General features: G+C 37.5%; 1 protein-coding gene across 3 annotated transcripts in view; it reads right to left on the bottom strand.

Annotated features, from left to right (window-relative positions):
• Positions 1 to 673: 673 nt before the first annotated feature.
• The window catches only part of MICU2 (mitochondrial calcium uptake 2), a 137,614-nt gene continuing 110,805 nt past the window's right edge, over positions 674 to 27,482 (bottom strand). For all 3 annotated transcript variants that reach the window (XM_037001915.2, XM_037001914.2, XM_073226497.1), the window contains 5 exons: positions 25,106 to 25,203; positions 14,620 to 14,791; positions 10,607 to 10,715; positions 9,984 to 10,141; positions 674 to 1,835 (listed from right to left, as the gene is read on the bottom strand). In XM_037001915.2, coding sequence (XP_036857810.2) covers positions 1,731 to 1,835; positions 9,984 to 10,141; positions 10,607 to 10,715; positions 14,620 to 14,791; positions 25,106 to 25,203 — 642 coding nt within the window. In that variant the 3' untranslated portion in view covers positions 674 to 1,730. The remainder of the gene's footprint in view (positions 1,836 to 9,983; positions 10,142 to 10,606; positions 10,716 to 14,619; positions 14,792 to 25,105; positions 25,204 to 27,482) is intronic.

Below are 27,482 nucleotides of genomic sequence, written 5' to 3'. Positions count from 1 at the left end.
TTGGTATATGGGCAGCAGCTTGATGTCTAGAATTTCACCCTGAGGACAAATGGGGGAAAAGAATCCCGGTCAGGAGGAGCTGGCGTGTGTAAAGCCCTGGGGATAGGGCCATGTGAGAAGCACACGGTGTCTGTGGGGTGCGGTCAGGTATCTTGTAGGGCTGGAGTGGAGTGCTCATGGGGTGCTACGACAGTGGGGGAGCGAGAGTCCGTGCAGGGAAGGAGGCTACAGAAGTGAGGGTGAGACTGACACCAGAAACTACTCTTACTTTTGGATTTTTATACCCCTGCTCTTTACGCATAAGGGCATCTGGACAGACAGGTGAGGAGAAAGTTAGGTAATATTTTTGTGGCTAATGGAATAAATGGGTGGAGGATGCACACCTCTGCTCTTCTGCATTGTCTATCTTTTGTTTTTACAATAAAGAAGGAAAAAAATTAGTTATTTCTAAAATAATGAATTAGAATCAGCAACAAATAAATTTATTTATTAAAAAATTATTTTTTGACTAATACTTGGATGAAAGCTTTTACCACTTGTCAATCTCAATCTAAACTATAAGAGTCTCCCAATTTAGCATGTTTCAAGGCCTTCCAATTAACGTATTTCAATACCTTACCCTTTAACAACTGTAAGAAAGAGGTTTTCCTTGCCCCATTAATCAGACAGCTAATTAGTTTTCAATGTAAGCTCATGGCTTTGGCTTTATTCAACAGGTTATAATCTATTACTGATACTAATTACTTTGATGCTCAAACTGTGTCAAATTTAGCTTGGGAAGCTCCCTCAAGTGGGCTCTTGCCCTCCTGACGTGTCCCGTTATGTTGTGAGCACTTCCTTCCAGGCATGAGATGTCCCAGGCTCATCGTGAACTCAGTCACTGATCTAGGGACTAATACATGTTTTAAATGTCTGCAATATTTTTGAGAAGCATATTTAAAACATTTAAAAAACACCTTACATTTAAAAAATACCATTTCATGATACCATTATATATTTAATGCCAATTCATTTCTAGTGCCACTTTAAATATTTACCCACAACCCAATATATACCCCAAGAGATCCTGATTTTGTGATCAAGATTATCCCAATTATACAAGTTTTTAATAACATAAACTAATAAGGTTGGCAGGGAATGAATATTTACTTTAAAAAAAAACATGGGAAAACAAAGCATACCTTGATAATTTTTGGCTTTATAAATACTTTATTCTGTTTCCAGTGAGGATACTGAAATTTATGCTATTTTTAAGATAACCAATATGGAGCCAACTGAAATAAAATATACAAGAACTTTATGATATGTAAGATACAGATGAGAAAATCCAAAATGTTTTTACCTTAATTTGCCCTATAAGGAGTATCAGGACTTGTGGAATTGATACTGGCCTTGTCTATCAGTACTTGCTGATCCTTCGAGAGGGTATATTGTGTTTTTATGTCCAAGAAGTCAGTGTTTTCCATCTTATCAAGTACAAAGCATTACTTCAGTCCTGGACATTCTGACAGAATACCTGTTTTTATAAAAGATTACTTTCATTTTACTAAGTTCTTTAATGAAATTGCATTAAGAGATTATTTTATATCAGAGAATAGACTGAGAACAAATACAAGGCATATTTATATTTCAAAGGAAATCAGTAAGGCTTAAGAAGAAAACATTTAGTACTTAAAAAAAAATCCCAAATTCTGACATTTGGAGTAATATAATCTCCATGTGATTTTTTTTTAAAAAGGATGTTTTCCAGCTTGTTTCCAGACTTCTTTCACTCCTTTAATGCTTTCTTTTTTCACACATTTCCAGTATTCTTGTATACTTAGTTGTTGTGGTACCTGTTCAAAGTAAAAATTAAGGAGTCATTCTCTTTTAAGGGTAAGCATGACTTTATGTGTACTTTGTTACTATTTCCCACACTCCTCCAAAAAATATTTGAGATGGATGATGTTGTAAAGATGACTGCAACAGAAATGTAAAATAAGGGTAACAGATAAAAAGTGACTGCAATGTAAGAATACCCTTACAGTCTCTAAGGAATGGAGGCAAACTGTTGATTTGCTTTCCTAAGTTGTAAATAAATAGTCTCGCTTTAATGAACCCATCATGTATGTTCATATGAACCCATTGTTTCCAGACTTCTTTCCATAGGGCCCTCCCAAAGAAGACAATGGAGACTTTGGGTGACCATGTTTCATATATTAGTTTTAAAGTGTAATTATTTCATAATGTTCTCCTTTTATAGTATTTTACAATGTTTCCCATTTCTGGTGAACTTTAGTTATGGGGGATAAAAAGTGTCAGTCTAAACCTTAACCTTGGCTAAATTAAGAAGAACGAATAGGTTACAATATATTAGATAAGAAGCCTTAAGAAGAAATAATATAATTCACCTAAGTGCTTTATGAATTAAAATTTCTGTGTAGTTATTATTCCTCTTAACGGAATGAGAAAGAACGGTTAGAAAATGTTTGGGTCCTGGTGTCAGCACTGTTGCTGGACACCTGCCAAATGAAAGCAAAAGTCCATTTTAGATTATATATATTGTTTTTTCTTATCATTAGTTCCCAGCTCTTTCTTTTAATGGTCTCTGAGAAGACACTTGTGGGTAAACTGTTAACAGCAAAGGTTGACTTAATTTCTGGTAATGTTATAATATTTTTTTCTTTTGGTATCATTAATATAAAATCACATGGGCAATATTGTGGTTACTAGATTACCCCCATTATCAAGTCCCCACCACATACCCCACTACAGTCACTGTCCATCAGCACAGTAAGATTCTATGGAGTCACACTGGTCTTCTCTGTGCTATGCTGCCTTCCCTGTGCCCTCCCCAACGTTATGTGTGCTAATCGTGCTGCTCCTTATTCCCCTTCTCCCTCACTCCCCACCCACCCTCCCCAGTCCCTTTCCCTCTGGTAACTCTTAGTCCCTTCTTGGGTTCTGTGATTCTGCTGCTGTTTGTTCCTTCAGTTTTTGCTTTGTTCTTAAGCTCCACAGATAAGTGAAATTGTTTGGTACTTGTCTTTCTCCACCTGGCTTATTTCACTGAGCATAATACCCTCTAGCTCCATCCATGCTGTTGCAAATGGAAGGATTTGTTTTCTTCTTATGGCTGAATAATATTCCATTGTGTATATGTACCACATCTTCTTTATCCATTCATCTCCTGATGGACACTTAGGTTGCTTCTGTTTCTTGGCTATTGTAAATAGTGTTGCGATAAACACAGGGGTGCATGTATCTTTTTGAAACTGGGATCCTACATTCTAATTTGTGGGTCAAATGGTAGGGAATTTTGATTATTAACTATGAGGTGCTGGATGACAACACTGCTGGTAAATGTTTGCTAATGGGAATCATATTTGTTTATTTTCCATAGCTATGTTTGTAGCAGGAAAATGAATTTGCTTCTCTAAGTTGTAAATAAATAGCTTCTTCTTAAAGGAACCCACCATATTCTGTCTCTCCTCCTCCTTTCCTTTCTCTGGCCCAGCTGTCATGTAGTCATCTCTGGACCCTTGTATTCAACCTACAGACTGCTTTCTTTCTATTTTTTTAATTTTTATTAAGATATGATTGATATACACCCTTATGAATGTTTCACATGAAAAATCAATGTGCTACTACATTTACCCATATTATCAAGTCCCCAGTCATACCCCAATGCAGTCACTGTCCATCAGTGCAGTAAGATGCCACAGATTCACTATGTGCCTTCTTTGTGCTACACTGTTCTACCCATGATCCCCCACACCATGTGTACGAAACACAATGCCCCTCAGTCCCCTTCTCCCTCCTTCCCCACCTGCCTTCCCACACCCCTCCCCTTTGGTAACCACTAGTTCCTTCTTGGAGTCTCTGACTCTGCTATTTTGTTTCTTCAGTTTTGCTTCATTGTTATATTCCACAAATGAGGGAAATCATTTGGCATTTGTCTTTCTCTGCCTGGCTTATTTCAGTGAGCATAATGTCCTCCAGCTCCATCCATGTTGTTGCAAATTGTAGGATTTGTTTCTTTCTTATGGCTGAATAGTATTCCATTTTATGTATGTACCACATCTTCTTTATCCATTCATCTACTGATGGACACTTAGGTTGCTTCCATATCTTGGCTATTGTAAAAAGTGCTGTGATAAACATAGGGGTGCATATGTCTTTTTGAATCAGAGAACTTGTATTCTTTGGGCAAATTCCAAGGAGTGGGATTCCTGGGTCAAATGGTATTTCTATTTTTAGTTTTTTTGAGGAACCTCCATATTGCTTTCCACAATGGTTGAACTAGGTTACATTCCCACCAGCAGTGTAGGAGGATTCCCCTTTCTCCACATCCTGGCCAGCATTTGCTCTTCTTAGTCTTTTCGATGCTGGCCATCCTTACTGGTGTGAGGTGACATCTCATTGTGGTTTTACTTTGAATTTCACTGATGATTAGTGATGAGGGGCATCTTTTCGTGTGCCTGTTGGCCATCTGAATTTCTTCTTTGGAGAACCGTCTCTTCATATCCTCTGCTCATTTTTTAATCAGGTTATTTGCTTCTTGGGTGTTGAGGTGTGTAAATTTATATATTTTGGATGTTAACCACTCGTCAGATATGTCATTTACAAATATATTCTCCCATACTGTAGGATGCCTTTTTGTTCTGTTGATGGTCTTTTGCTGTACAGAAACTTTTAAGTTTAATGTAGTCCCATGAGTTCATTTTTGCTTTTGTTTCCTTGCTCAAGGAGATGTGTGCAGGAAGAACTTGTTCATGGTTATATTCAGGAGATGTTTGCCTATATTGTCTTCTAAGAGTTTTATGGTTTCATGACTTACATTCAAGTCTTTAATCAATTTCGAGTTTACTTTTGTGTATGGGGTTAAACAATAATCCAGTTTCATTCTCTTGCATGTAGGTGTTCAGTTTTGCTAACACCAGCTGTTGAAGAGGCTGTCATTTTCCCTTTGTATATTCATGGCTCCTTTATCGTATATTAATTGACCATATATGGTTGGGCTCTCTAGTCTGTTCCATTGGTCTATGGGTCTGTTCTTGTGCCAGTACCAAGTTGTCTTGATTACTGTGGCTTTGTAGTAGAGCTTGAAGTTGGGGAGCATAATGCCTCCAGCTTTATTCTTCCTTCTCAGAATTGCTTTGGCTATTCGAGGTCTTTTGTGGTTCCATATAAATTTTAGAATGATTTTCTCTACTTCATTGATGAATGCTGTTGGTATTTTGATAGGAATTGCATTGAATCTATAGATTGCTTTAGGCAGGATGGCCATTTTGACAATATTAATTCTTCCTTTCTATGAGAATGGGATGTGTTTCCATTTATTGGTATCTTTAATTTCTCTTAAGAGTGTCTTGTAGTTTTCAGGGGTATAGGTCTTTCACTTCCTTGGGTTAGGTTTATTTCGAGGTATTTAATTCTTTTTTGATGCAATTATGAATGGAATTGTTTTCCTGATTTCTCTCTCTGCTAGTTCATTGTTAGTGTATAGGAGGGCAACAGACTTGTGTGTTTTATATCCTGCAACTTTGCTGAATTCAGATATTAGTTCTAATAGTTTTGGAGTGGATTCTTTAGTTTTTTTTTAACGTACAATATCATGTCATCTGCAAACAGTGACAGTTTAACTTCTTCCTTACCAATCTGGATGCCCTTTATTTCTTTGTGTTGTCTAATTGCTGTGGCAAAAACCTCCAGTACTATGTTGAATACAAGTGGGGAGAGAGGGCATCCTTGCCTTATTCCTGATCTTAGAGGAAAAGCTTTCAACCTCTCTTAAGTATGATGTTGGCTGTGGGTTTGTCATATATGGCCTTCATTATGTTGAGGTACTTGCCCTCCATATCCATTTTGTTGAGAGTTTTTATCATGAAGGGATGTTGAATTTCATCAAATACTCTTTTGGCATCTATGGAGATGATGTTGTTTTGTTCCTTCTTTTTGTTGATGCAGTGGATGTGTTGTGCTATCCTTGCATCCATGGAATGAATCCCTCTTGATCAAGGTGTATGATCCTCTTGATGTATTTCTGAATTCGGTTTGCTAATATTTTGTTGAGTATTTTTGCATCTATGTTCATCAGGAATATTGGTCTGTAATTTTCTTTTTTTGTGGTGTCTTTGCCTGGTTTTGGTATTAGAGTGATGCTGGCATCATAGAATGAGTTTGGAAGTATTCCCTCTTCTACTCTTTGGAAAACTTTAAGGAGGATGGGTATTAGGTCTTCACTAAATGTTTGATAAAATTTAGTGGTGAAGCCATCTGGTACAGGGGTTTTGTTCTTAGGTAGTTTTTTGATTACCAGTTCAATTTCGTTGCTGGTAATTGGTCTGTTCAGATTTTGTTTCTTCCTTGGTCAGCCTTGGAAGGTTGCATTTTTCTAGGAAGTTTTCCATTTCTTCTAGGCTATCCAGTTTGTTAGCATATCATTTTTCATAGAATTCTCTAATAGTTCTTTGTATTTCTGTGGTGTCCGTAGTGATTTTTCCTTTCTCAGTTCTGATTGTGTTTATGTGTGTAGACTCTTTTTTTCTTGATAAGTTTGGCTAGGGGTTTATCTATTTTGCTCATTTTCTTGAAGAACCAGCTCTTGCTTTCATTGATTATTTCTATTGTTTTATTCTTCTCAGTTGTATTTATTTCTGCTCTAATCTTTATTATGTCCCTCTACTGACTTAGGGCCTCATTTGTTCTTTTTCTAGTTGCATTAATTGTGAGTTTAGACTGCTTATATGGGATTGTTCTTTCTTGAGGTAGGCCTGTATTGCAATATGCTTTCCTCTTAGCATGGCCTTGGCTGCATCCCACAGATGTTGCGGTGTTGAATTATTATTATTATTATTGTCATTTGTCTCCATATATTGCTTGATCTCTGTTTTTATTTGGTCATTGATCCATTTGTTATTTAGGATGATGTTGTGAAGCCTCCATGTGTTTGTGGGTTTTTTAAATTTTCTTTGAGTAATTTATTTCTAGTTTCATACTTTTGTGGTCTGAGAAACTGGTTGGTACAATTTCGATCTTTTTGAATTTACTGAGGCTTTTTTTGTGGCCTAGTATATGATCTCTTCTTGAAAATGTTCCATGTGCACTTGAGAAGAATGTGTATCCTGCTGCTTTTGGGTATAGAGTTCTGTAGATATCTGTTAGGTTCATCTCTTCTAATGTCTTGTTCAGGGCCTCTCTACTTATCTTCTGTCTGGTGGATCTGTCCTTCAGAGTGAGTGGAGTGTTGAAGTCTCCTAGACTGAATGCATTGCATTCTATTTCCCCTTTTAATTCAGTTAGTATTTGTTTCACATATGTAGGTGCTCCTGTGTTGGGAGCACAGATATTTATAATGGTTATATCTTCTTGTTGGATTGACCCCTTTATCATTATGTAATGTCCTTCTTTGTCTCTTGTGACTTTCTTTGTTTTGAAGTCTATTTTGTCTGATATAAGTACTGCAACTCCTGTTTTCTCCCTATTAGTTGCATGAAATATCTTTTTCCATCCCTTCACTTTTAGTCTGTGTATGTCTTTGGGTTTGAGGGGAGTCTCTTGTAAGCAGCATATAGATGGGTCTTGTTTTTTTTATCCATTCAGTGACTTACGTCTTTTGATTGGTGCATTCAGTCCATTTACATTTAGGGTGATTATCAATAGGTATGTACTTATTGCCATTTCAGGCTTTAGATTCGTGGTTACCAAAGGTTCAAGATTAACTTTGTTACTTTCTAAGAGTCTAACTTAACTCACTTAGTATGCTGTTACAAACACAATCTAAAGGTTCTTTTCTTTTTTTCCTCCTTTTTCTTCCTCCTCCATTCTTTATATATTAGATATCATATTCTGTACTGTTTGTCTATCCCTTGATTGACTTTTGGGATAGTTAACTTATTTTTGCATTTGCTTAGTAATTAGCTGTTCTACCTCTGGTGACAGCTATTTAACCTTAGGAACACTTCCATCTATAGCAGTTCCTCCAAAATAGACTGCAGAGATGGTTTTTGGGAGGTAAATTCTCAGCTTTTGCTCATCTGGAAATTGTTTAATCCCTCCTTCAAATTTAAATGATAATCTTGCTGGATAAAGTAATCTTGGTTCCAGGCCCTTCTGCTTCATGGCATTAAATACATCATGCCACTCCCTTCTGGCCTGTAAGGTTTCTGCTGAGAAGTCTGATATTAGACTGATCGGCTTTCCTTTGTATGTGATCTTATTTCTCTGTCTGGCTGCTTTTAATAGTTTGTCCTTACCCTTGATGTTTGCCATTTTCATTACTATGTGTCTTGGTGTTGTCTTCCTTGGGTCCCTTCTGTTGGGAGATCTGTGGATCTCCATGGCGTGAGAGACTATCTCCTTCCCCAGATTGGGGAAGTTATCAGTAATTACCTCCTCAAAGACACTTTCTATCCCTTTCTCTCCCTCTTCTTCTTCTGGTATCTATAATGCAAATTTTGTTCTGTTTGGATTGGTCACACAGTTCTCTCAATATTCTTTCATTCTTAGAGATCCGTGTTTCTCTCTGTGCCTCAGCTTCTTTGTATTCCTCTTACCTAGTTTCTATTTCATTTATAGTCTCCTCCACTGTATCCAGCCTGCTTTTAATACCCTCCATCATGCTCTTCAATGATTGGATCTCTGACCAGAATTTATTCCTGAGTTCTTGAATATCTTTCCTTACCTCCATGAGCATGTTAATGATTTTTATTTTGAACTCCCTTTCAGGAAGAGTCATGAGGTCCATGTCATTTAAATCTTTTTTGGGAGTTGTATTAATAATTTTACTCTGTACTAGGTTCCTTTGGCATTTCATATTTGTATATGGCGCCCTGTAGTGTCCAGAAGCTGTAGTCTCTGGAGCTGCTGAGCCCCTGAAGCAATGTCGGGGGTTGCAGGGGAGCGGTACTGGTGCCTGGGTTGAGGAAAGAGCTGTTTCCTGCTTCCCGGCTGCTGTGCCTGTCTCCACTGCCTGAGCCAGTGGGCCTGGCACACAGGTATAAGCTTTTGTCCCAGAGCAGCTGGATATGGATCCCTGTTTTTCACAAGCAGCTGGAATCTCAGTCTCTCCAGGAATTCTGACTGTATTAGCTTTCTAACCCCGTAATCACACCAGTATCATGAAAGCACCATGAAATGTAGGTTTGTGCTTCCAGAGCAGACTCCAGAGCTAGGTATTGACGAGTTCCAGGTCTCCCCTCCATCCCTGCTCCATTTCTCTTCCTCCTGCTGGTGAGCTTGGATGCGGGAAGGGCTTGGGTCTCGCTGGGCCACAGCTTTGGTACGTTACCCTGCTCTGTGAGGTCTGCTCTTTTCTCTAGGTGTATGTAGTCTGGCGCAGTCCTCTTTCCTGTTGCTCTATCAGGGTTAGTTGTATTAATTACATTTTTGTATTATATGTGGTTTCAGAAGGAAGCCTCTGTCTCAACTGTCACACCACCATCTTTAATCCCCTATAGACTGCTTTCATGAGACTGTTTGCAGTAGATTCTAATTTAATAAAATTTTGAGTTTGCTTTCTCTGATAGTTAAAGACCAGTAGGTGAATTTGAATGAATATTGACAATAGCTAACATTTACTTCAACTGTCTTAGCCATTCTATTAAGTATTCTACATTTAATTCTCACAATAATTCCTCTTGGTAGATTGTATTAGTTTCCTCATTTTACAGATGAGGAATCTGAGGCTCAGAAAATAATGTGGTTTTGCGAGATTTGGTAGTAAGTAATAGAGCTGGGATGTGAACCTAGGTATGTTTAACTACAGAGCCCAAAGTAAAATTCTGGGTCATGATTTCTGATTAGATTTACATTTAAAAGGAAAAGCAAAGAAAAATATTGGCTATCATTTATAGGAGATAGCTCTGGTGTAATTACAGCTTATCATCTCTTTACAAATGATGAAGTCCAGTTAGGACTATACATTTGCTCAAATTCTGTTTATTATCATTCACTTAAGTTACGTGTAAACAAGTAGTCATTTAAATACTCAAATCTGTTACCCATAAGCCTCGATGCATCCTGTTTTTTAACACCCCAAGAAACTCCTCGTGGCTCAGACACTCATCGCCATCCAAATCAAAGAGCTTGAAGACGGTGTCCAAAATATTGTTGGAGAGCTCCTGTCCTGTCGCCACTTTGACAGCTCTCTTAAACTCCGCTGAGAAAGGAAGCACAGAACAACTCATCAACTGTGTGAAAGAGTCTATGTGGAATTAATCTACATTTTTGTTATTTGAAGAGCAAGCACAAATCTAAAATATTTATAATTTGGAAAGTAAAACAAAACCAAAAATACTCATCAAGATTATATTCAAATAAATTTGGCTGAGAAATGCCATGAATACAACTGCAAGATAATAAGTAGGCTATTTTAATCTAATCAGTATTAAACCTGCATATTTAAATATTCCCTTCTCAGGGGAAAAGTAAGAAAGTAGAAGCAAATAAACTCAGTCCTTAATGTGAGTGTCGGTGTTGTAAATCTAGAACAAGCACACTGAATTAATCAGAGGGACAATGAATTGTTTTACTGATAACTGGATCCTTGACTGATACCTTCCAGTTGTAAAATAGACTGGCATTGATTATAAATGATAAAAATTAAATAATTCATGTAACTTACCTAGTCTGACAGGGCGATGAGCTAAACTAAACATTTGCATAGCAATAGCAAAGTCTTCCAAATGGGTCGTAAAATGACAGAATGACTTGAATTCATCCAAACTAATGTTCTAATAAAATAAAAAAATAAGTTTTTGTTATAACTTTCTAAATACATTAAATGACATTATGACCATAAGTGAGTCCTTTTTTCTGTCATAAAGCATATAAACAATCTTCCTAAGTAAGTCTATTAAAAAGCTTAATATACAGAATAACAATTATAGATTTTTGAAATTAGGAGGAACCCCAAGAGACTAAGGGCAGGGCCACTGTGTGTGGCCGTGCATTCTGCAGGCTATGCCAACAGGGGGCCTCCTGGAGTTGTGCAGTGCAAGACTTGGGGTGGCCCTGTGATACAGACCGAATTGTATCCCCTCAAATTTCATATGCTGAAGCCTCAATTCCCGAGTGACTGTGTTTGGAGACAGGCCTTTAGGGAGGAAGCTGAGGCCAAGTAAGGCTAAAGGCTAAATGCGGTCACAGCTAATCCACTAGGACTGGGGTCCTGACGAGGGGAGGAGACACCAGAGCTCCTTCTCCTCCTTCACGTAAGCACAGAGGAAAGCAAGAAGGCAGTGGTGTGCAGGCTGGGAGGAGACCTCACCACGCACCAGCCTCCTGGGGCCTTGGTCGCGGACTTCCAGGCTTCTGGATGGGAGAACATTTCTCGTTTAAGCCACTGAGTCTGTGGTGTTTTGTTAGGACAGCCTGAGGAGACTCACACTTCCTGTTCAGGGGTCCGCCTCCTCGCTGTTCTGCTTTGCTTTACCAGAGAACACAGCACTGGCTAACAGCACTGGGTTTTAGAGTTCGATGGACCTGTATTGAACTTCCGTCCTGCCATTTACTGTGTATGGTTTTGGCCTCTCTAAGCCTTAGGCAATAACCCTTCAGGGACTAAGTAATTACCCAAGGTCTACAAAATGGAACACACCAGGATTTGAACGTTGGTCCGTGTGACTTCAAACCTATTCACTTAAAAACAAACAAAAATAAGCTTTAAAAAAAACCCTAGGTTTTCCAATGAAAAGTAAACAAAGTGTGAAAATTCTTAATTTGAAAGTAACTTCTTCCCTCCCTGCCTGAGAAAAAAGTTTCTCTTTGTGGGTACCTTCTGGGTCATGCCCTGTGCATGTGTGTGGCTTTACTCAAGCTTCACTGCTTTCATCTTCTGATAATTTATAGTTTTAATTTAATGCACACATACACCCTTGCTTTACACTTGGGAGCATTCTCTTCACATATTCTACTTTGCTTTATTTTCTCAACAACAGATCTCATCAGCACAAGTAAGACTGGTTGTTTCTCTGTATCATGATCTGAAAGCAGGCAGTGGGTGCAACCTGCTTAATTTTTGCTTTACTGAAAGGTGAGAATTGTTATGTCATCGTTGTCTGAATCTGTGTGTCTTTAACAGTGAATGAAATTAAATGTTTTTCACTTTTATGTTTTTATTAGTTATTTTTGGATTTCTCTGGGTCCTCTGCCCAAAGTTTTAATGGGTTGTTAGGTACCTTTTGCTGGGACATAATTTTCCATGAGCCTTTCATGATTCTGCTTATCTTGAAAACAGAGGCACTGACCCCTTTTTTGTTCCAGACCGTCTTTCCAAGGACATTTGTACGGTGAACAGCCTTGGTACAGACAGTGTCTCCCTTGGGAGAGGACAGCTTTGTGTACTGCCCATTAGAAAAGATGCAGGTTTCCTAAGGTGAGGTTCCCAGGCTGGGGTGCACATCCACTTGTGGGCGGCACCCGCAGGGGCCGTGAGGGGCTGTCCTGTCCCTGTGGGACTTGGGAGGCCAGAGAGGACCTGCACACGCTGCTGCTCTGCTGCGAATGGTGAAGGTCTTTGTCTCCGACCCAGTAGTCTGTGTCTCCTGCCAGCAGCCATGGGATGGTGCAGGCAAACTTGGAAAAAAGATGAAAATCTAAGATATTTTGAAGTCACTAACACTGATTTCTAAGAACCCACTATAGATTAAATAAATAGGGTAAAATGTCAGGTCCTTTAAAATTGCTTTTTAAAGATGCCATTAGAAATAAAAGAAATTGATCTATTACATGTGATACCAGTATTCACCCCCTTTTGTTACATCTTTCTTTTGACTTTATAGTTTTGGGGGTGATGAGGGGATGCAGCAGGATTTTAACTTTTAGAAGTAATTTTATAAAAATTTCCTCGAAAACTTCTGGGTTTTACATACAAAGATATACATACCCCCTTCTAAAATGATTGTTTCCAAGTTTTCTTCTATATTTACTTAGTTTCATTTTTCTCTTTAACATTTAATTTTTTGGACCATCTGGAACTCATTTAGAGTAAGGAGTGTGGTAGAGATTTACCTTCATTTTCTCCCTCAGACGGCTAGTAAATTATTCTAATGCCATTTATTAATTATTCTTTTACCCAACTATTCTGCGATAAGTGTTTACATATACAAAGTTTCCCTGTGTATTTGGGTCTATTTTTGGACTTTACATTCTGTTCAATTGTTGTGTGTGTGAATTTCAATTGTCAGTAACATTTTAGTTACCAATGTTTGATGATACAATTTAATATACTGGCATTCTTTTAAAAAAGTACTTCATTTTTTATGGGCAGTTTTAAGTTTACAGCAAAACTGTGGGGAAGGCACAGAGAGTTTCCGTGTGCCCACCCCCCCCAGCAGTCTTCATTTAAACTTTTATGGCTCATCTGGCCCCTCTTGAGAATCTGATGGCATTTGCACTGAAACCCATTGGTGATCAGCAATACCTGGTTCTCTCCCGATTCCTGTACACATGTAAGATTACACCTCACCTCCTTGCAGTTAGGGGGGTCATGTAATTAGTCTGGCCGGTAGCCAAAGGTGATGTTTCCAGGCCAAACACTTGCTGGAATGTGACTCTTTCCTTTGTTTTCCTCTACAGCCTCTGAGGATGGTGGTTCTTCAGACGTTAAAGCTCCAAGACGGCAGAGCCTTGGAGAGTCTGGGCACCTGAGCAACTGTGTGGGTGTCAGCCTGCAACGGACATGTAAGAACTGACCCGTCCTTGTGTCAGCCTCGGGGGCTGCAGGATTAATTTGCAGCAAACCCAGGTGGATCTGACCATATAACCATTACCTTTATAGACTAATTTTAGGGAAAACTGCTGTATTTATAATACTGAGACTTCCTATTCAGTAATAAGGGATGTTGTTATAGTTGGGTAAGTTTTCTTTTATATCCATCAAGACTTTAAAGTTTATTTTTTGTTATATTTATTTCTAATTGTTAAATATTTTACTGTAATTGTAAATGGGACCTTATTTTATTTTCTTTTTCCTCACTATAGAAATAGCTTTAAAAAATTATATTAAAACACATGCCCAAAATGTTTTGGAACAATAAAAGTCACTTGAAATCTCACTGCAATGTACCAACGATTATTAATAGTTTGGCAAACATCATTTCATGCACCTCATGCGCGCGCGCGCACACACACACACACACACACACGCACCATTATATATCCTAAGTTGCAGAAGAGCTATTTCTAATAACTAGCATTATAACGGATACTTTCTTGAATTTTTATTGTTTCTGATGGTTTTTCAACTTGATTCTCTTGGGTTCTCTGGGCATATTTCCACACATACGCACACAAAGACAACTGTAATCTTTCAAATTTTACACTCTTTTATCTTGTTAATTTGTACTGGCTGAGACTTCCAGAATAACAGGAAGTAATAATGGTAATAGTGGACATTCTTATCTTATTCCTGACATTATTTGCATTGTAAAACTCCTGTTTGTCATACTGAGTATATCTTAGTAATTGTTCCTTCTTAAGAAAACAGTATATGGAGAACATTTCTCAACTTGATTTTATGCTTAAATAACAGAGTAACATATTTTGGTTAATTTGGAAGTTACTTCATTTAATCATATAAATATGTCTCACAATATTTCATCTTTATCACAGGCATAATAAAAAGGCCATACCAACCTCTCCTGCTGACAACTTCTCTCTCACATTTTTCCAATAAATGTCTTTATTTTCAGTGTTAGTGAAAAAAAGTAGCCACTCTGCAAAGTCTTCTTTTCTCATAAAATTCAAACCTTTAGAGAACTGAAGGAATTCCATTTCTTGGATCTCTGTTTGTAAATTTTCCATAAATCTAATGTTAAAAACATACAAAATTGATGTAAGTAATAAGCAGCTTAATGTCATAAGTGGGATTGCGAAGCACCTTTCGTTACCTGTTGAGTGGTTCGCTTTTTGAAAAGGTGCATCAAATGAAGCACCTGTTTGTACAGAGGATTGTACAGGAGAAGGGATGCAGGGGCTGATTAGTTCCCACACTTGCTTCAGTCTGAGACTCCCTATATTCAAGTTGTTTGTGCAAATTAGAGCTGGCAACCTACATTCTGATACTTAAAAGACCTGAAAAATTATGTAAAATGTTGCTTTGATACATCCATGGCAGTTTTTTTATTATCAATAATCAGAGGAACTTAAAATTCAGCTGCCATACTCCTTTTAGAATGTTAATCATACTTAGTACTTCTAATATTTTTTTAGATACTAGAACTAATTAATGTGATCAATGGCTTTGTATCAAAAGTTTAGATTTGTCTAAAAATATCATCTTTGGGACAATAACTTATGTCTGTATGACAACATTCTTTTTTTCATAAAAACATGGTGCTTTGATCAAACTGCCATCAACAGCTTCCTGGGCAAGGTACACGTTGAAAGGATATCAGATTAAAATATAGTTTCAAAAAGAATCCAGAAATGCTGTCCTTGATTTGTTTCTAACTAAACCATTTGAGATATATTATCTCCATGAATTTTAGTATGTTGCTGATATCTTTATTCACCTTTCTACATATTAAAAGATCTGTACTATCTGTCATGGCACAATTTAAAGGACACATACATGGGATGGAAAAGAGTTATGTTCTAGTTCAGTGGAAGAAAAACTGTCACTGTTAGAAAACTACCTGCTTTGGAGTCTACATTTATCCCATTAACCTTAAAAGAATGAAGGTGGAGTTTGATTTCAGGCTTCTATCTATGTGGTAAAAGTCTGTTATAGAACATTTTCTGAATGTATTAGATATATCAATTTATCAATGTCATGTGTCTTTTGGGGTCAAAGAAGAATTTTATCTAAAATTTGAAGTATTTCAAGTTTGGGAGGATAAAGAGTCTTTAACTGATATGTTTTGTCCTTTGTTTGACTGACTTTTCTTACACTGTGCAGTGTGATGACATTCATTCATTCTTAACTAGGATGTTAAAAGAATGCTTTACTTGCAAGTGTACACTATATTAGGGAAGTAGAAAGCCAGAATAAAAACATCACAAACTCATTCCTTTTACTTTTTCTTTAGGCTCTGAGGCTTTAAGTACTATATACTTAGTGTTAAATTACACATTGTCAGCTTTAAGCTGTTTTTGTCTTAATTATAGTACCTTTGAAGAACATAAGTGTATTATTTGATGGTGACCTTTTCTAAAACTAAGATTATAGATCTAATGCTATGAAAATCTGGACCATGATACTGGACATAAATTTATGAACCTAAGAATTTATAGTACATTCTGAACAGATGCATTCTGAACAAGTTACATAGTTTATAAGTTAGTGGATTCATTGGAAGCAATGGGAAAAATCTACCTTTCCTTATCTGGGGTTTCAAGGCCATGGTACCCTGGAGACGGCTCACACTAGCTGTGAGTTTACTGTACACACATCTTCCCACCTTTGCTTCATGTCTGGTGCCTTGAAATTAGCTTAGCAGACTATTTAAACTACTAATTATTAAATGCTAAAAATGAAAGCTGTTCTTCCTGAGGACTGATCATTAAACATATTTACCAGAATACCACTGCTCACAGATATTTTTGAATTGATAAAAACTATTCACGAATTTAGAACACCCTTGACAACTAGTATTTCAGAATTAAAAAAAATAGTCCTAAAATGTACATTAGGAAGGTGGTGGAGTAGAAAGATCCTGAACTCACTTCCACTCAAATCTACAGTTACATATGGATCATCCCCTCTGAAAAAGACCTAAAAATTAGCTGAAGAGCTCCCTCAGAACAAAGCATAACAAGGCCACAATGAGATGGTAGGAGGGGCAGAGATGTGTTTTCACTAGAACTCTAGTCCTGGCACAGTGACCCACAATCATGAGGGATCTTACAAATATGCAGTTTTTCCCAAAGAATGATGGGTTTATACTCCACATCAGGCACTCCAACTCTTGGGATGTTCTCTGGGAAGTGAGGCACTGGTAGGTGCCATTTTTGCATGTTCACTCCATCTTGCTAGTACTAGTGGGTATCATTTTTGTGGTCTCTCTACCTTGCTCTGTGCTGGTGAGCTTGCCCTGCCCCTATGCTCTCATGTGGCCTGGGAGAAGAACAGATGAACACAGTGAGAACTTGAACAAAGAGATAGAAAACATAACAAAGTACTGAAATAAGTCACACAGCTAAGTAATAAAATGACTGAACTATAAAAACACTAGAGGGATTAATAGCAGTTTAGATGAAGCAGAGGAAAGGATCAGCAACCTGGAAGTCAGGACAGTGGAACTCAACCAAACAGAGCAGGCAAAAAAAAAGTAAAGGCAGCCACAGGGACCTCTAGGATGTCAAGCAGAGTAACTTTGGTATGATGGGGGTCCCAGAAGGAGAAAAGAGGGAAGGGCAGAAAAATTATTTGAAGAAATAATGGCTGAAAATTTCCTTAACCTGGAGAAAGAAACAGACATCTGGGCGAGAAGCAGAGTGTTCCAAATAAGGTAAACCCAAAGAAAGGGATACAAAGGCACATTATAATTAAAATGTCAAAGGTTAAAAATAGAGAATCTTAAAATTTCCAAGAGAAAACAACTTGTTACATAAAAGAGACAACTCTCCTGTATCTACCTCACCATGCCTGAAAAAACTATGAGCAGATTCCCCAGCAGAAACTTTGAGTGTCAGAAGCCATGATATGTTCAAAGTACTGAAAGGAAGAAAACTTAGAACCAGCAACACTCTACCTGGCAAGACTATCATTTAGAATTGAAGGAGAGAGAGAAGAGTTTTCCAGACAAAAAAAAGCTTAAGAAGTCTATCCCCAGAAACATTAAAGAGACTTCTTTAGGCTGAAAAGAAAAGGCACTAACTAGTAACAAGAAACCATGAAAATAAAGGTCCCACTAGAAAAGGCAAATACATAGTAAAGATAAGGGAATAATTGCTTATAAAGCTAGTATGAATTTTAGAAGATTAAAGAGGGAAAATTAGCTATATTACAATAATTAGTTAAGGGATATGCAGTATAAAATGTTGTAAAATATGAAACAGTTACCAAGAGGAAAGGGACTGGGGAGGATGGGTGGGAAGGGAGGGATAAGGGGGAAAATAGGGCATTAGGATTAGCACACATATTGCGGGGTGGGGCATGGGAAAGGCAGCATATACAGAGAAGTCAATGATTCTATAGCATGTTACTACGCTGATGGACAGTGACTGTAATGGGGTATGTGGGGGGGACTTGATAATGGGGGGAGTCTAGTAATCATAAGGTTCAATTAACTGTACATTAATGATATCAAAAAAGAAAAGTAGATGTTAACATCTAAAAAATAAATAAATAATTCATTAATGTTGGAAAAAATAAACCCAACATGTAATTCCGAATATCTATAGTTTGTTACTAATCCTAGGCAAGGTGAACACATCACCGCCTGGGTCAACAGAACACATGAAGATAAATGAAAAAAAAAAGTTGTAAAATATGAAAACCAAAATGAGAGAGAGAGGCATAAATATGTAGACTTTTAGAATGTGTTAAATTTTAGTTAGTAGCAATTTAAAATAGACTGCTGTACAAATATATGCTATAACATGTGATTCTCACAGTAACCACAAAGCAAAAACCTCAAGTAGATACATAAAAAAATGGAAGAAGAATTTAACACTAAAGAAAGTCACCAAACTACAAGAGCTAAAGAAAAAGAGAGGAACTAAAAAAATCCAGAAAACAATTAAAATGGCAATAAGTACATACCTATCATTATTTTAAATGTAAATGGGCTAAATTCTCTAATCAAAAGACAGAGAATAGCTGAACGGATTAAAAAAAAAAACAAGGCCCACCTATATTCTGCCCACAAGAGACTCACTTCAGATGTAAAATCCCACAAAAGACTCAAAGTGAATGGACAGAAAAAGATACTCCATACAAACAGACATGAAAAGGAAGCTGGTGCAGCTATACTTATGTCAGACAGTTCAGATTTTTAAGACACAAATAATAATAAAACAAGAAGAGTATTACAAAACAATAAAGGGGTCAACCCAATAAAAGGGTATAACATTTGTAAGTATTTATGCACCCAACATATGAACACCTGAATATATATGGTAAAATATAACAAGAGCTAAAAAGAAAAATCGACAACAATACAATAACTGTAGGGCACTTTAATACCTCACTTACATCAATGCATAGATCATCCAGATGGAATGTCAGTAAGGAAACACTGGCTTTAAACAACATGTTAGACCAGAAGGACTCAATCTGTACAGAACATTCCATTCAAAGGCAGAAAAATACACATTCTTCTCAAGTGCACATGGGACATTCTCCAGCAGAGGTCACATGTTAGGGCACAAACAAATCTTAATAAATTTAAGAGAACTGAAATCATACCAAACATCTTTTCTTGATATTAGAAAATAATTACAACAAGAAAACTGGAAAAAATCACAAATACATTGACATTAAACATGCTACTGAACAATCAATGGATTAATGAAGAAATAACTAACTTGAAATGAAAGCAGAAATACAACACCAAAATCTATGGGATGCAGAGAAAGCAGTTCTGTGAGGTTAAGTTCATAGTGTTACAGGCCTACGTCAATAAACAAAAAAACCCCTCAAATAATCAACCTAAATGACCTAGGAAAAAAACAAATGAAGTCGAAAGTAAGTAGAAGGAAATAATAAGGATCTGAGTGGAAATATGTGAGATAGGGACTAAAAAGACACTATAAAAGATCAATGATATTAAGTGCTGGCTCTTTGAAAAGTTAAAGCAAACTGACAAACCTCTAGCTAGACTCAGTGACAGAGAAGGCTCAGAAACACAAAAAAGGAGATACTACAACTGATACCACAGAAATAGAAAAGGTCATAGACTGTTTTTAACAATTATATACCAACAATTTGGACAACCTAGAAGAAATGGATAAATTCACAGAAACATAAAATCTTCCAAGAATGAATCATGAAAAAATAGAACATTTGAACAGGTTGTATACCAGTAAGGAGACTGAATTATTAAGGTAAAAAACTCCCATAAGACAAAAGTCCAGAACCAAATAGCTTTATTGGTGAATTCTACCAAACATTCAGAGGGAATTCAAACTTATTCTTCTCAAACTCTTCCTAAAAATTGAAGGGGAGGGGAGTGCCCCTAAACTCATTTTACAAGGCCAGCAATACTCTGCTACTAAAACCAGACAAGGACACCACAAAAAAAGAAAATTACAAGCCAATATCCCTGATGAACACAGATGCAAAAGTGATCAACAAAATATTAACAAACCAAATTTAACAATAAAAGGATAATGTACCATGATCAAAGGATGTTTCAACATCTGCATATCAATCAATGAGATACATAATATCAACACAGTGGATAAAAATCATAGGATTATCTCAACAGATGCAGAAAAAGCATCTGACAAAGTTCAGTATCCATTTATGAGAAACACTCAACAAAATGGGTGTAGAGGGAAGGTAACTCAGCATAACAAAGGCCACATATAACAAGCCCACAGCTAACATCATACTCAATAGGGAAAAGGAACAAGACAAGGATGACCACTGTTGCTATTTTAATGCAATATAATATAAAAATCCTTGATCGAACTGGGCAATAAAAAGGAATAAATGGCATCCAAATATGAAAAGAAGTAAAACTTTCATTATTTGCAGATGACATATTATATATAAAGCACCCTAAAGACTCCACCTAAAAAACTGTTAGAATGAATGAATTCAGTAAACTAGCAGGAAACAAAAATCAATATACATCAATTTGTTGCATTTTCTAGATACTACTAATGACCTACCAGAAAGAGATTAAGAAAACAATCCCATGTACAACTGCATTGAAAAGAATAAAATAACGAGGTACACATTTAGCAAAGGAGGTGAACAACCTGTACACTGAAAATTGTAAGGAACTGGTAAGAAAAACTGAGGAAGACACAAATAAATGGAAAGATAGTCTGTGACCATGGATTGGAAGAACTAATATTGTTAAAATTAAAATGCCTCTAACTACTCACACTACAGATTCAATGCAATCCCTATCAAAATCCCCACAGCATTTTTTACAGACCTAGAACGAATAGTTTAAAAATTTTTGTATAGCCACCTAAGACCCCAAAGTGCCAAAGCAATCTTGAGAAAGAACAAGGTTACAGGTATTATACTCTGATTTCAAACTATACTAAAAGCTAGAATAGTCGAACAGTATGGTTAAGGGCATAAAAACATTTCAAACTATACTAAAATATATAATAATCAAACAGTATAGTATAGGCATAAAAAAACTGATACACAGGTCAATACAACAGAATAGAGAACCTAGAAATAAACCCACATGTATATGCAGCTAATTTATGGCAAAGGAGCCAAGAATACATGGTGGAGAAAGGACACGCTCCTCAGTAAATGGTGTTAGGAATACTGGACAGCTACACACAAAAAATGAAATTAGACTATTACCTTATACCATAAACAAAAATTTACTCAAAATGGGTTAAAGACTTAATGTCAGATGTGAAACCATAAAACTCTTGGAAGAAAACAGATGCTAAGCTACTTGACATTAGTCCTGGCATTGAAGTTTTGGATCAGACTCCAAAGGCAACAAAAGAAAAAATAAATAAGTGGGACTACATCAAACTAAAAAGCTCTGTACAGCAAGGAAACTGACAACAAAATGAGAATGCAACCTACTGAATGGGAGAAAATGTTTGCAAATCATACATACGATTAGGGGTTAATATCCAAAATATATGAAGGACTCATACAACTAAAAACAAAACAAAACAAATAAAAAAGACCCCAACCAATCTTTAAAAAATGGCCTGAGGATCTAAATAGATACTTTCCCAAAGAAGACACAAAGATGGGCAACAGGTACAGGAAATGCTCAACATTACTAAATTATCAGAGAAATGCAGATCAAAACCACAATGAGATATCACCTCACACTTTGTACAGTGTTGGCAGGAATAGAAATTGGTGCAGCCACTGTGGAAAACAGAATGGAAGTTTCTCAAAACATTAAAACAGAGCTACCATATGATCCAGCAATTCTGCCTCTGGATATTTACCTGACATAAATAAAAACACTTATTTGAAAAGATATATGCACCCCGATGTTCACTGCAGGATTACTTAAAATAGCCAGGATATGAAACATCTAAAGTGTGCATCCATGGATGATTGGTAAGAAGATGTGGTAGATATATTCAATGCAATACTACTCAGCCATAAAAAAGAAGGAAATAGGCCATTTGTGACAACTAGGGTGGAACTTGAGGCTATTATGTGAAGTAAAATTACAGTCAGACAATGATAAGTACCATGACTTCATTTATATACGGAATCTAAAAAACCAACCAAACCAAACCAAACTCATAGATACAGAGAACAGAGAGGTGGTTCAAAGTGGAAGGGGCCCAAAAGGTGGGCGGGGGGATGTAAGGGTGGTCAGTGGAATGGTGATGGTTGCCAACTAGACCTGTGATCACTTTGTGGTGTACAATAATCAAATTATTAAGTTTTATACCAGAACTTGATATCATGTTACATACCAATTTTGCTTCAGTAACAAGAAAAGTACATCAGTATCAACATCATTCTAATTCTGCCTGGTGAGCAACCTTGAGACCAATTTTATTCCCTCCCTAACCATTTCTTTACTACATCTCAAGTCACGGAGTTATTTTTAGTTTAAAAAGTTACTGGAATAGAAAATGAGATAAAATATACCACACTGGAGATAAATTTGGGATTATTTGTGGTCACTATTTTAAGGCTACCCATCAAGAGTTTAACAGAAGGGAGGAGACATGAAGAAGGAAAAGCCCCCAAAAGTAGGGGAGCAGAGGGAAAAGAAGACGGGAAAACGTTACAGACGCAGGTGCGGATGCAGGGGCTGCAAAGGCCACCGGCAGCCGCCTAAGGAGCCCGAGCACCAATATTTTCTTTCCTGAACTATGGATAGACACAGATAAAATACTGAATTTTCACAATTAAATTACCTGTTGATTTCATAAGAATGGGCAAACACCAAAATTCCAGAAGACAGATCTTAAATTACACTATAGTTTTTATTTACATGGCTAAGTATATTTCAGTTGGAAAATCTTGTGTAGTTGTAAAAGTACAAGATCCCCAAACAAACAACAAATTAATCTACATGCTCTCTCATTAGAAGGTAAGTTTGTCTTGATACGTGGTAGTACCTACTTAGTATGTCTGTCCTTGTCCCTGGAGCAGTGCCAGCTTCCTGAACGCCGATTCAGTGCGCCCAAACGCCGACCAGGGAACTGGGGGACCAACTCCCACAGAAGCTCTGTGACCACATGAACCACGTGAGACAGACCTGGGTCCCATCCCTGCCTCTTTGGTCTCTAAGGTGTATGACCCTAGACTAAGTCTCTTAATCTTGTCAAATCCTAGTTAAAAAAAGGGAAGACTACTCTCTGATGTACGTAAAATACTTACACAAATGCCAGGCACAGCGTAAGTGCTCCACAGAGAGCAGCTGTGGTGGCACAAAGATGTACAGTCCCTTTCTTTTACTCTCTGTCCTTTTGTAAGCCCAGACTACTCTTAATTGCTTTCGCTGCTTTCTTGCCGACATCCCGACTACATCCTAAGCACCCCTGGCTTGAAGACGACTGTACAGTAACTGCACACCGGAGTACCAGCACAAAGCCATGGCTACACCGCCAACCCTTCCGGACACCCTTCTGCCAGCACAGAGAGCTCTCTTCTTAATTTTATACAGTGGCTATTTCAACCCCTTATACACTCTACAAGTCTTATCTTACTGGCTTTCTATCTGTCTTTAACAGACTGCTTGCCCCAACCTCTCAGAGAAACTAGAAATCATTATTTAGGAAATTCTCTCATTTTCTTGCTACCACTCCAGAAATGTGCCAGCGCCTACACCCATTTCTTTCCCCCAACTCTCATCTCAAGGAAGGAGTCCCTTCCCCGTCGATGGCTGACACACCTCCCTGCATTCTGCATCCCGTCTGTATTCCTGCATTTGCTCCTCCTCAGGGCCCTTGTTCCTCCGGCCCTTCCCATTCCCCTCACATTTGGTCTTTCCTCTTTGCATCCTCATTAAACATGTGGGGACACTCCCCGACTCCCTTCCCGCCACTGGCTCTGCTCTTCCTCTCTTGGGGTTTGTCTTCTTCAACGAGTTATCTGTGCTTCCTTCTCTACTCACCCCTCACTGCGCCCGCAGCCCACTGCAGCCTGCCTTCTGCTCTCACTAACAATGTCTAAGCAGCACTTACAATTTTCTTACCTAAATTGGTTCTTACTTGTGCTAAGTAAATAAATACCAGGCATTATCTTTGATTTCTCTTTCCCTCCCTCCCTCCCAATCAGTCACCAGTATTAATTCCCTTTCCTTAAATAACTCCTTGGATTCTCCCACTCCTTTCTGTTCCCACTGCCACCACCTCAGCCTAATCACCATCAGCCCTCCTCCAGTGATGCAGTGGCCTCTTAACAGATTTTGCCCTGTGTGATTTCCTCAGCCAATCTGCCAAACCTGCCAATCAACTTACTCTCCTGCTTAAAAACCTTCAGTGGCTCATAGTGTTCTCATCCCAGCACAAAAAGCCTTCAGAATTTGGCCTGTTTACCTTTTCACCTTCCTCTCTTGCCAGTCCCCCCTTTAAATTTCTCCTTAAGTCACATTGAACTTACAGTTTCTGAATTTGCCATGTTTTCTCTTGCACTCATATATATTATTTTATCTACTTAATAATCACTGGGTTTAGGAGAACCACCCAAATGACCCAAAGACTCATGGAAATAATAACTGGTCATTGTTTTAATTCAAGTTCGGCTGGTTTGTTTTGTATTAAGAATAAACTGATGCAAGGGAATGTCTCTTTTAGTTGCAAACATTAAGTTACTAAAATAATTACTGTATTCTATAAAACAGATATTCTCATAACATGTTAGATATATTTTTGAGCATAGTAAACTTTACATTTCATAGGTTTTGTTCTCAGAGATAAACAGTACATAGATGCACATATAGTATGTAGTTTTACGGTCTGCAGTTAAATGAAAATAGTCCATTGTTCCTTCATTTCTTACTTAAAAAAAATCTTTAAATGAACATAAATACTTGTATTTTACCTTCGAAATTCTCTGTAATGAAGTTTTTTTTCTCCTCTTTTTCCAAAGAAACGTATCTGAAGGGTTGTATTAATTTCAGGTTCTTTCACTGTTGATTTCTATTAAAAAAATGACACAATTAACTTCAAGTAATTATAATAACTAAAAATGGATCCTGCAGCCTGGAACTCCTAGGACATATTCATAAAAGATTCTTTAACAAGAATAAAGGTGGAGAAAAGAGATGTAACCATTCTGTTACTTTGCATTAACACTATGCTACAATCACCCTTGCTCAAGCAGGAGAAAAATAATGAGGGCTAAAATACTCCATATACTCAAGGTAAACTTCAGCAGTAGAAAGAATCTTAGGCCAAAAAGAGAGCTTAGAATGGTGAAATAAATGTTATTTATTTCATATAATTATTTTATCACAATAATGTTATGATCTCTCAGCATTTTCCAATGAAGCAGGACTGAGAAAATCAAAAGCAGGAAAGTCTTTGAGCTTCTGCTGAATGTTAGAACTACTCGAAAACACTTGCTTCTCCTAATTATAAAATTAATAGGTGAGAATTCCATTAATGGATAAAGCAGATTCAGATTCTTCCTCCTTCAAATAAAGTAACAATAAAAATAGTAACAGAATGGCTAAAAAGATTATCAGCAGCAATTAAGCAACAAAATGGAGTATAAATATAAACCAAATATTTTGAAAAACACTGGTTAAAGAAACTAGACTGAGGTATTGGATGGCCTAGCATGTCTCCTCATCCTACCCCAACCCTTTATATCTAAAATATAGCATTAGCAGGTGAGATTATGCCACTATTAGAACTTGAGTAAAACCTTCAATTTAGTGACAAGTAGACTAAGTGGGTGAGAAGACAGCCCTGGGGCAAGTCATGGGAAATCTCAGAAGATCCTTTACAGCCCGATGGGACGTATGCAGAGACAGTGAGGGTTTTTCCAAGGCCTACCTAGAATCTTTCAGGGCACAATGTTATATTGAGGGGATAATGAGAAGCCCACAGAGTGGGATACACCTTGGAGGGGTGGGGTGGTCTGTGGTCTAGAACATTTAATGGGATCACAGAAGAGTGAACAGAATAGGTCTTCCAGTAAGGGCTGTGTTTAGCCCTTTCCTCTTTCCTCTAAAGAACAGTGGATCAGAATGGAGCATCTACAACTCAGAAGGAAAAAAGATGAATTAGTTCCAGGTAAGGTTGGAAGAGTACTAAGGAAAATTTCATTTATGCTCCAGCAGGGCAAAGAGAAGACCTGGACAGACCAAGAGTATGAGCACAAGAAATGGCATAACAGCTACACAAAGGCACTGTAGCAAGAGGTAGAAAAAAGCAAATCAGGCAAAAGATACAATAGGCACAGTGTAGAAGAACACATAATCCAAGAAACAAATGTGTATCCCCAAGAATACTTTAAATTTTTTGTATTTTGAGGTAATCATAGATGCACATGCAACTGTAAGAATACAGAACCATCTCTTGTAACATTTACTCAGCTTCCTCCAAGGCTGACATCTTGCAGAACACAATGTTACCACCCATATTGCCAACATATAGAACATTTCCTCCAATGCAGGGGTCCTTCTTGATGCTCTTCCAGCTACACTGAGTTCCCTCCTGCCCCCACCTTCTCTCTGACCTCTGGCAACCATGAATCAACTCCTTTTCTGTAATTGTGTCATCTCCGAGTGTTAGATAAGAAGAATCATACAGCATGTAATTTTGTGGCACTGGCACTTTTCATTCAGTGTAATTCCCTAGATATCAATCCAGTTTGTTGCTGTATCAATAGTTCGTTCCTTTTTATTGCAGATTAGCATTTCAATGTATGGGTCACTATAGTTTACCTGCTGAAGGACACCTGGGTTGTTTCCAGTTTTTGGCTATTACAAATAAACCTGCTAAAACTATTCATGGACAGGTTTTTGTGTGAACATAGTTTTTCATTTCTCTGGGATGGATGCCAGGAGTACGCTTACTGTTTCAGCAGAGCCCAGTATCCTTTTACATTCCTACCGGAATGGATGAGTGCTCTAGTTTCTCTGCACCCTTGCAGTCACTCGGTACTGTTAGCCTTTTAGTCACTCAGAGGTGTACTGTGACATCTCATTCTGGTTTTAATTTGCATTCCCCTCATGATTACAGATGCTGAGCATCTTTTCACATGCTTGTTGGCTATTTGTATATCTTCTTTGGGAAAATGTCTATTCAAGCTGCTCTGCCCAGTTGGGTTGTCTTTTCTTACTGAGTTCTAGGCATTCTTTATATATCCTAGTATTAGACCCCTATAAGGATTATGCAAATATCTTCTCCCATTCTGAGTTTGTTTTATCACTTTATGGCATTGTCCTTTGATAAACAAACGTTAAAAT

The sequence above is a fragment of the Manis javanica genome, chromosome 1 (genome assembly GCF_040802235.1).
Source record: "Manis javanica isolate MJ-LG chromosome 1, MJ_LKY, whole genome shotgun sequence".
Classification (NCBI taxonomy): Eukaryota; Metazoa; Chordata; class Mammalia; order Pholidota; family Manidae; genus Manis; species Manis javanica.
The sequence above is the reverse complement of the archived record's forward strand: the minus strand, read 5'-3'. Positions and strand labels throughout refer to the sequence as shown.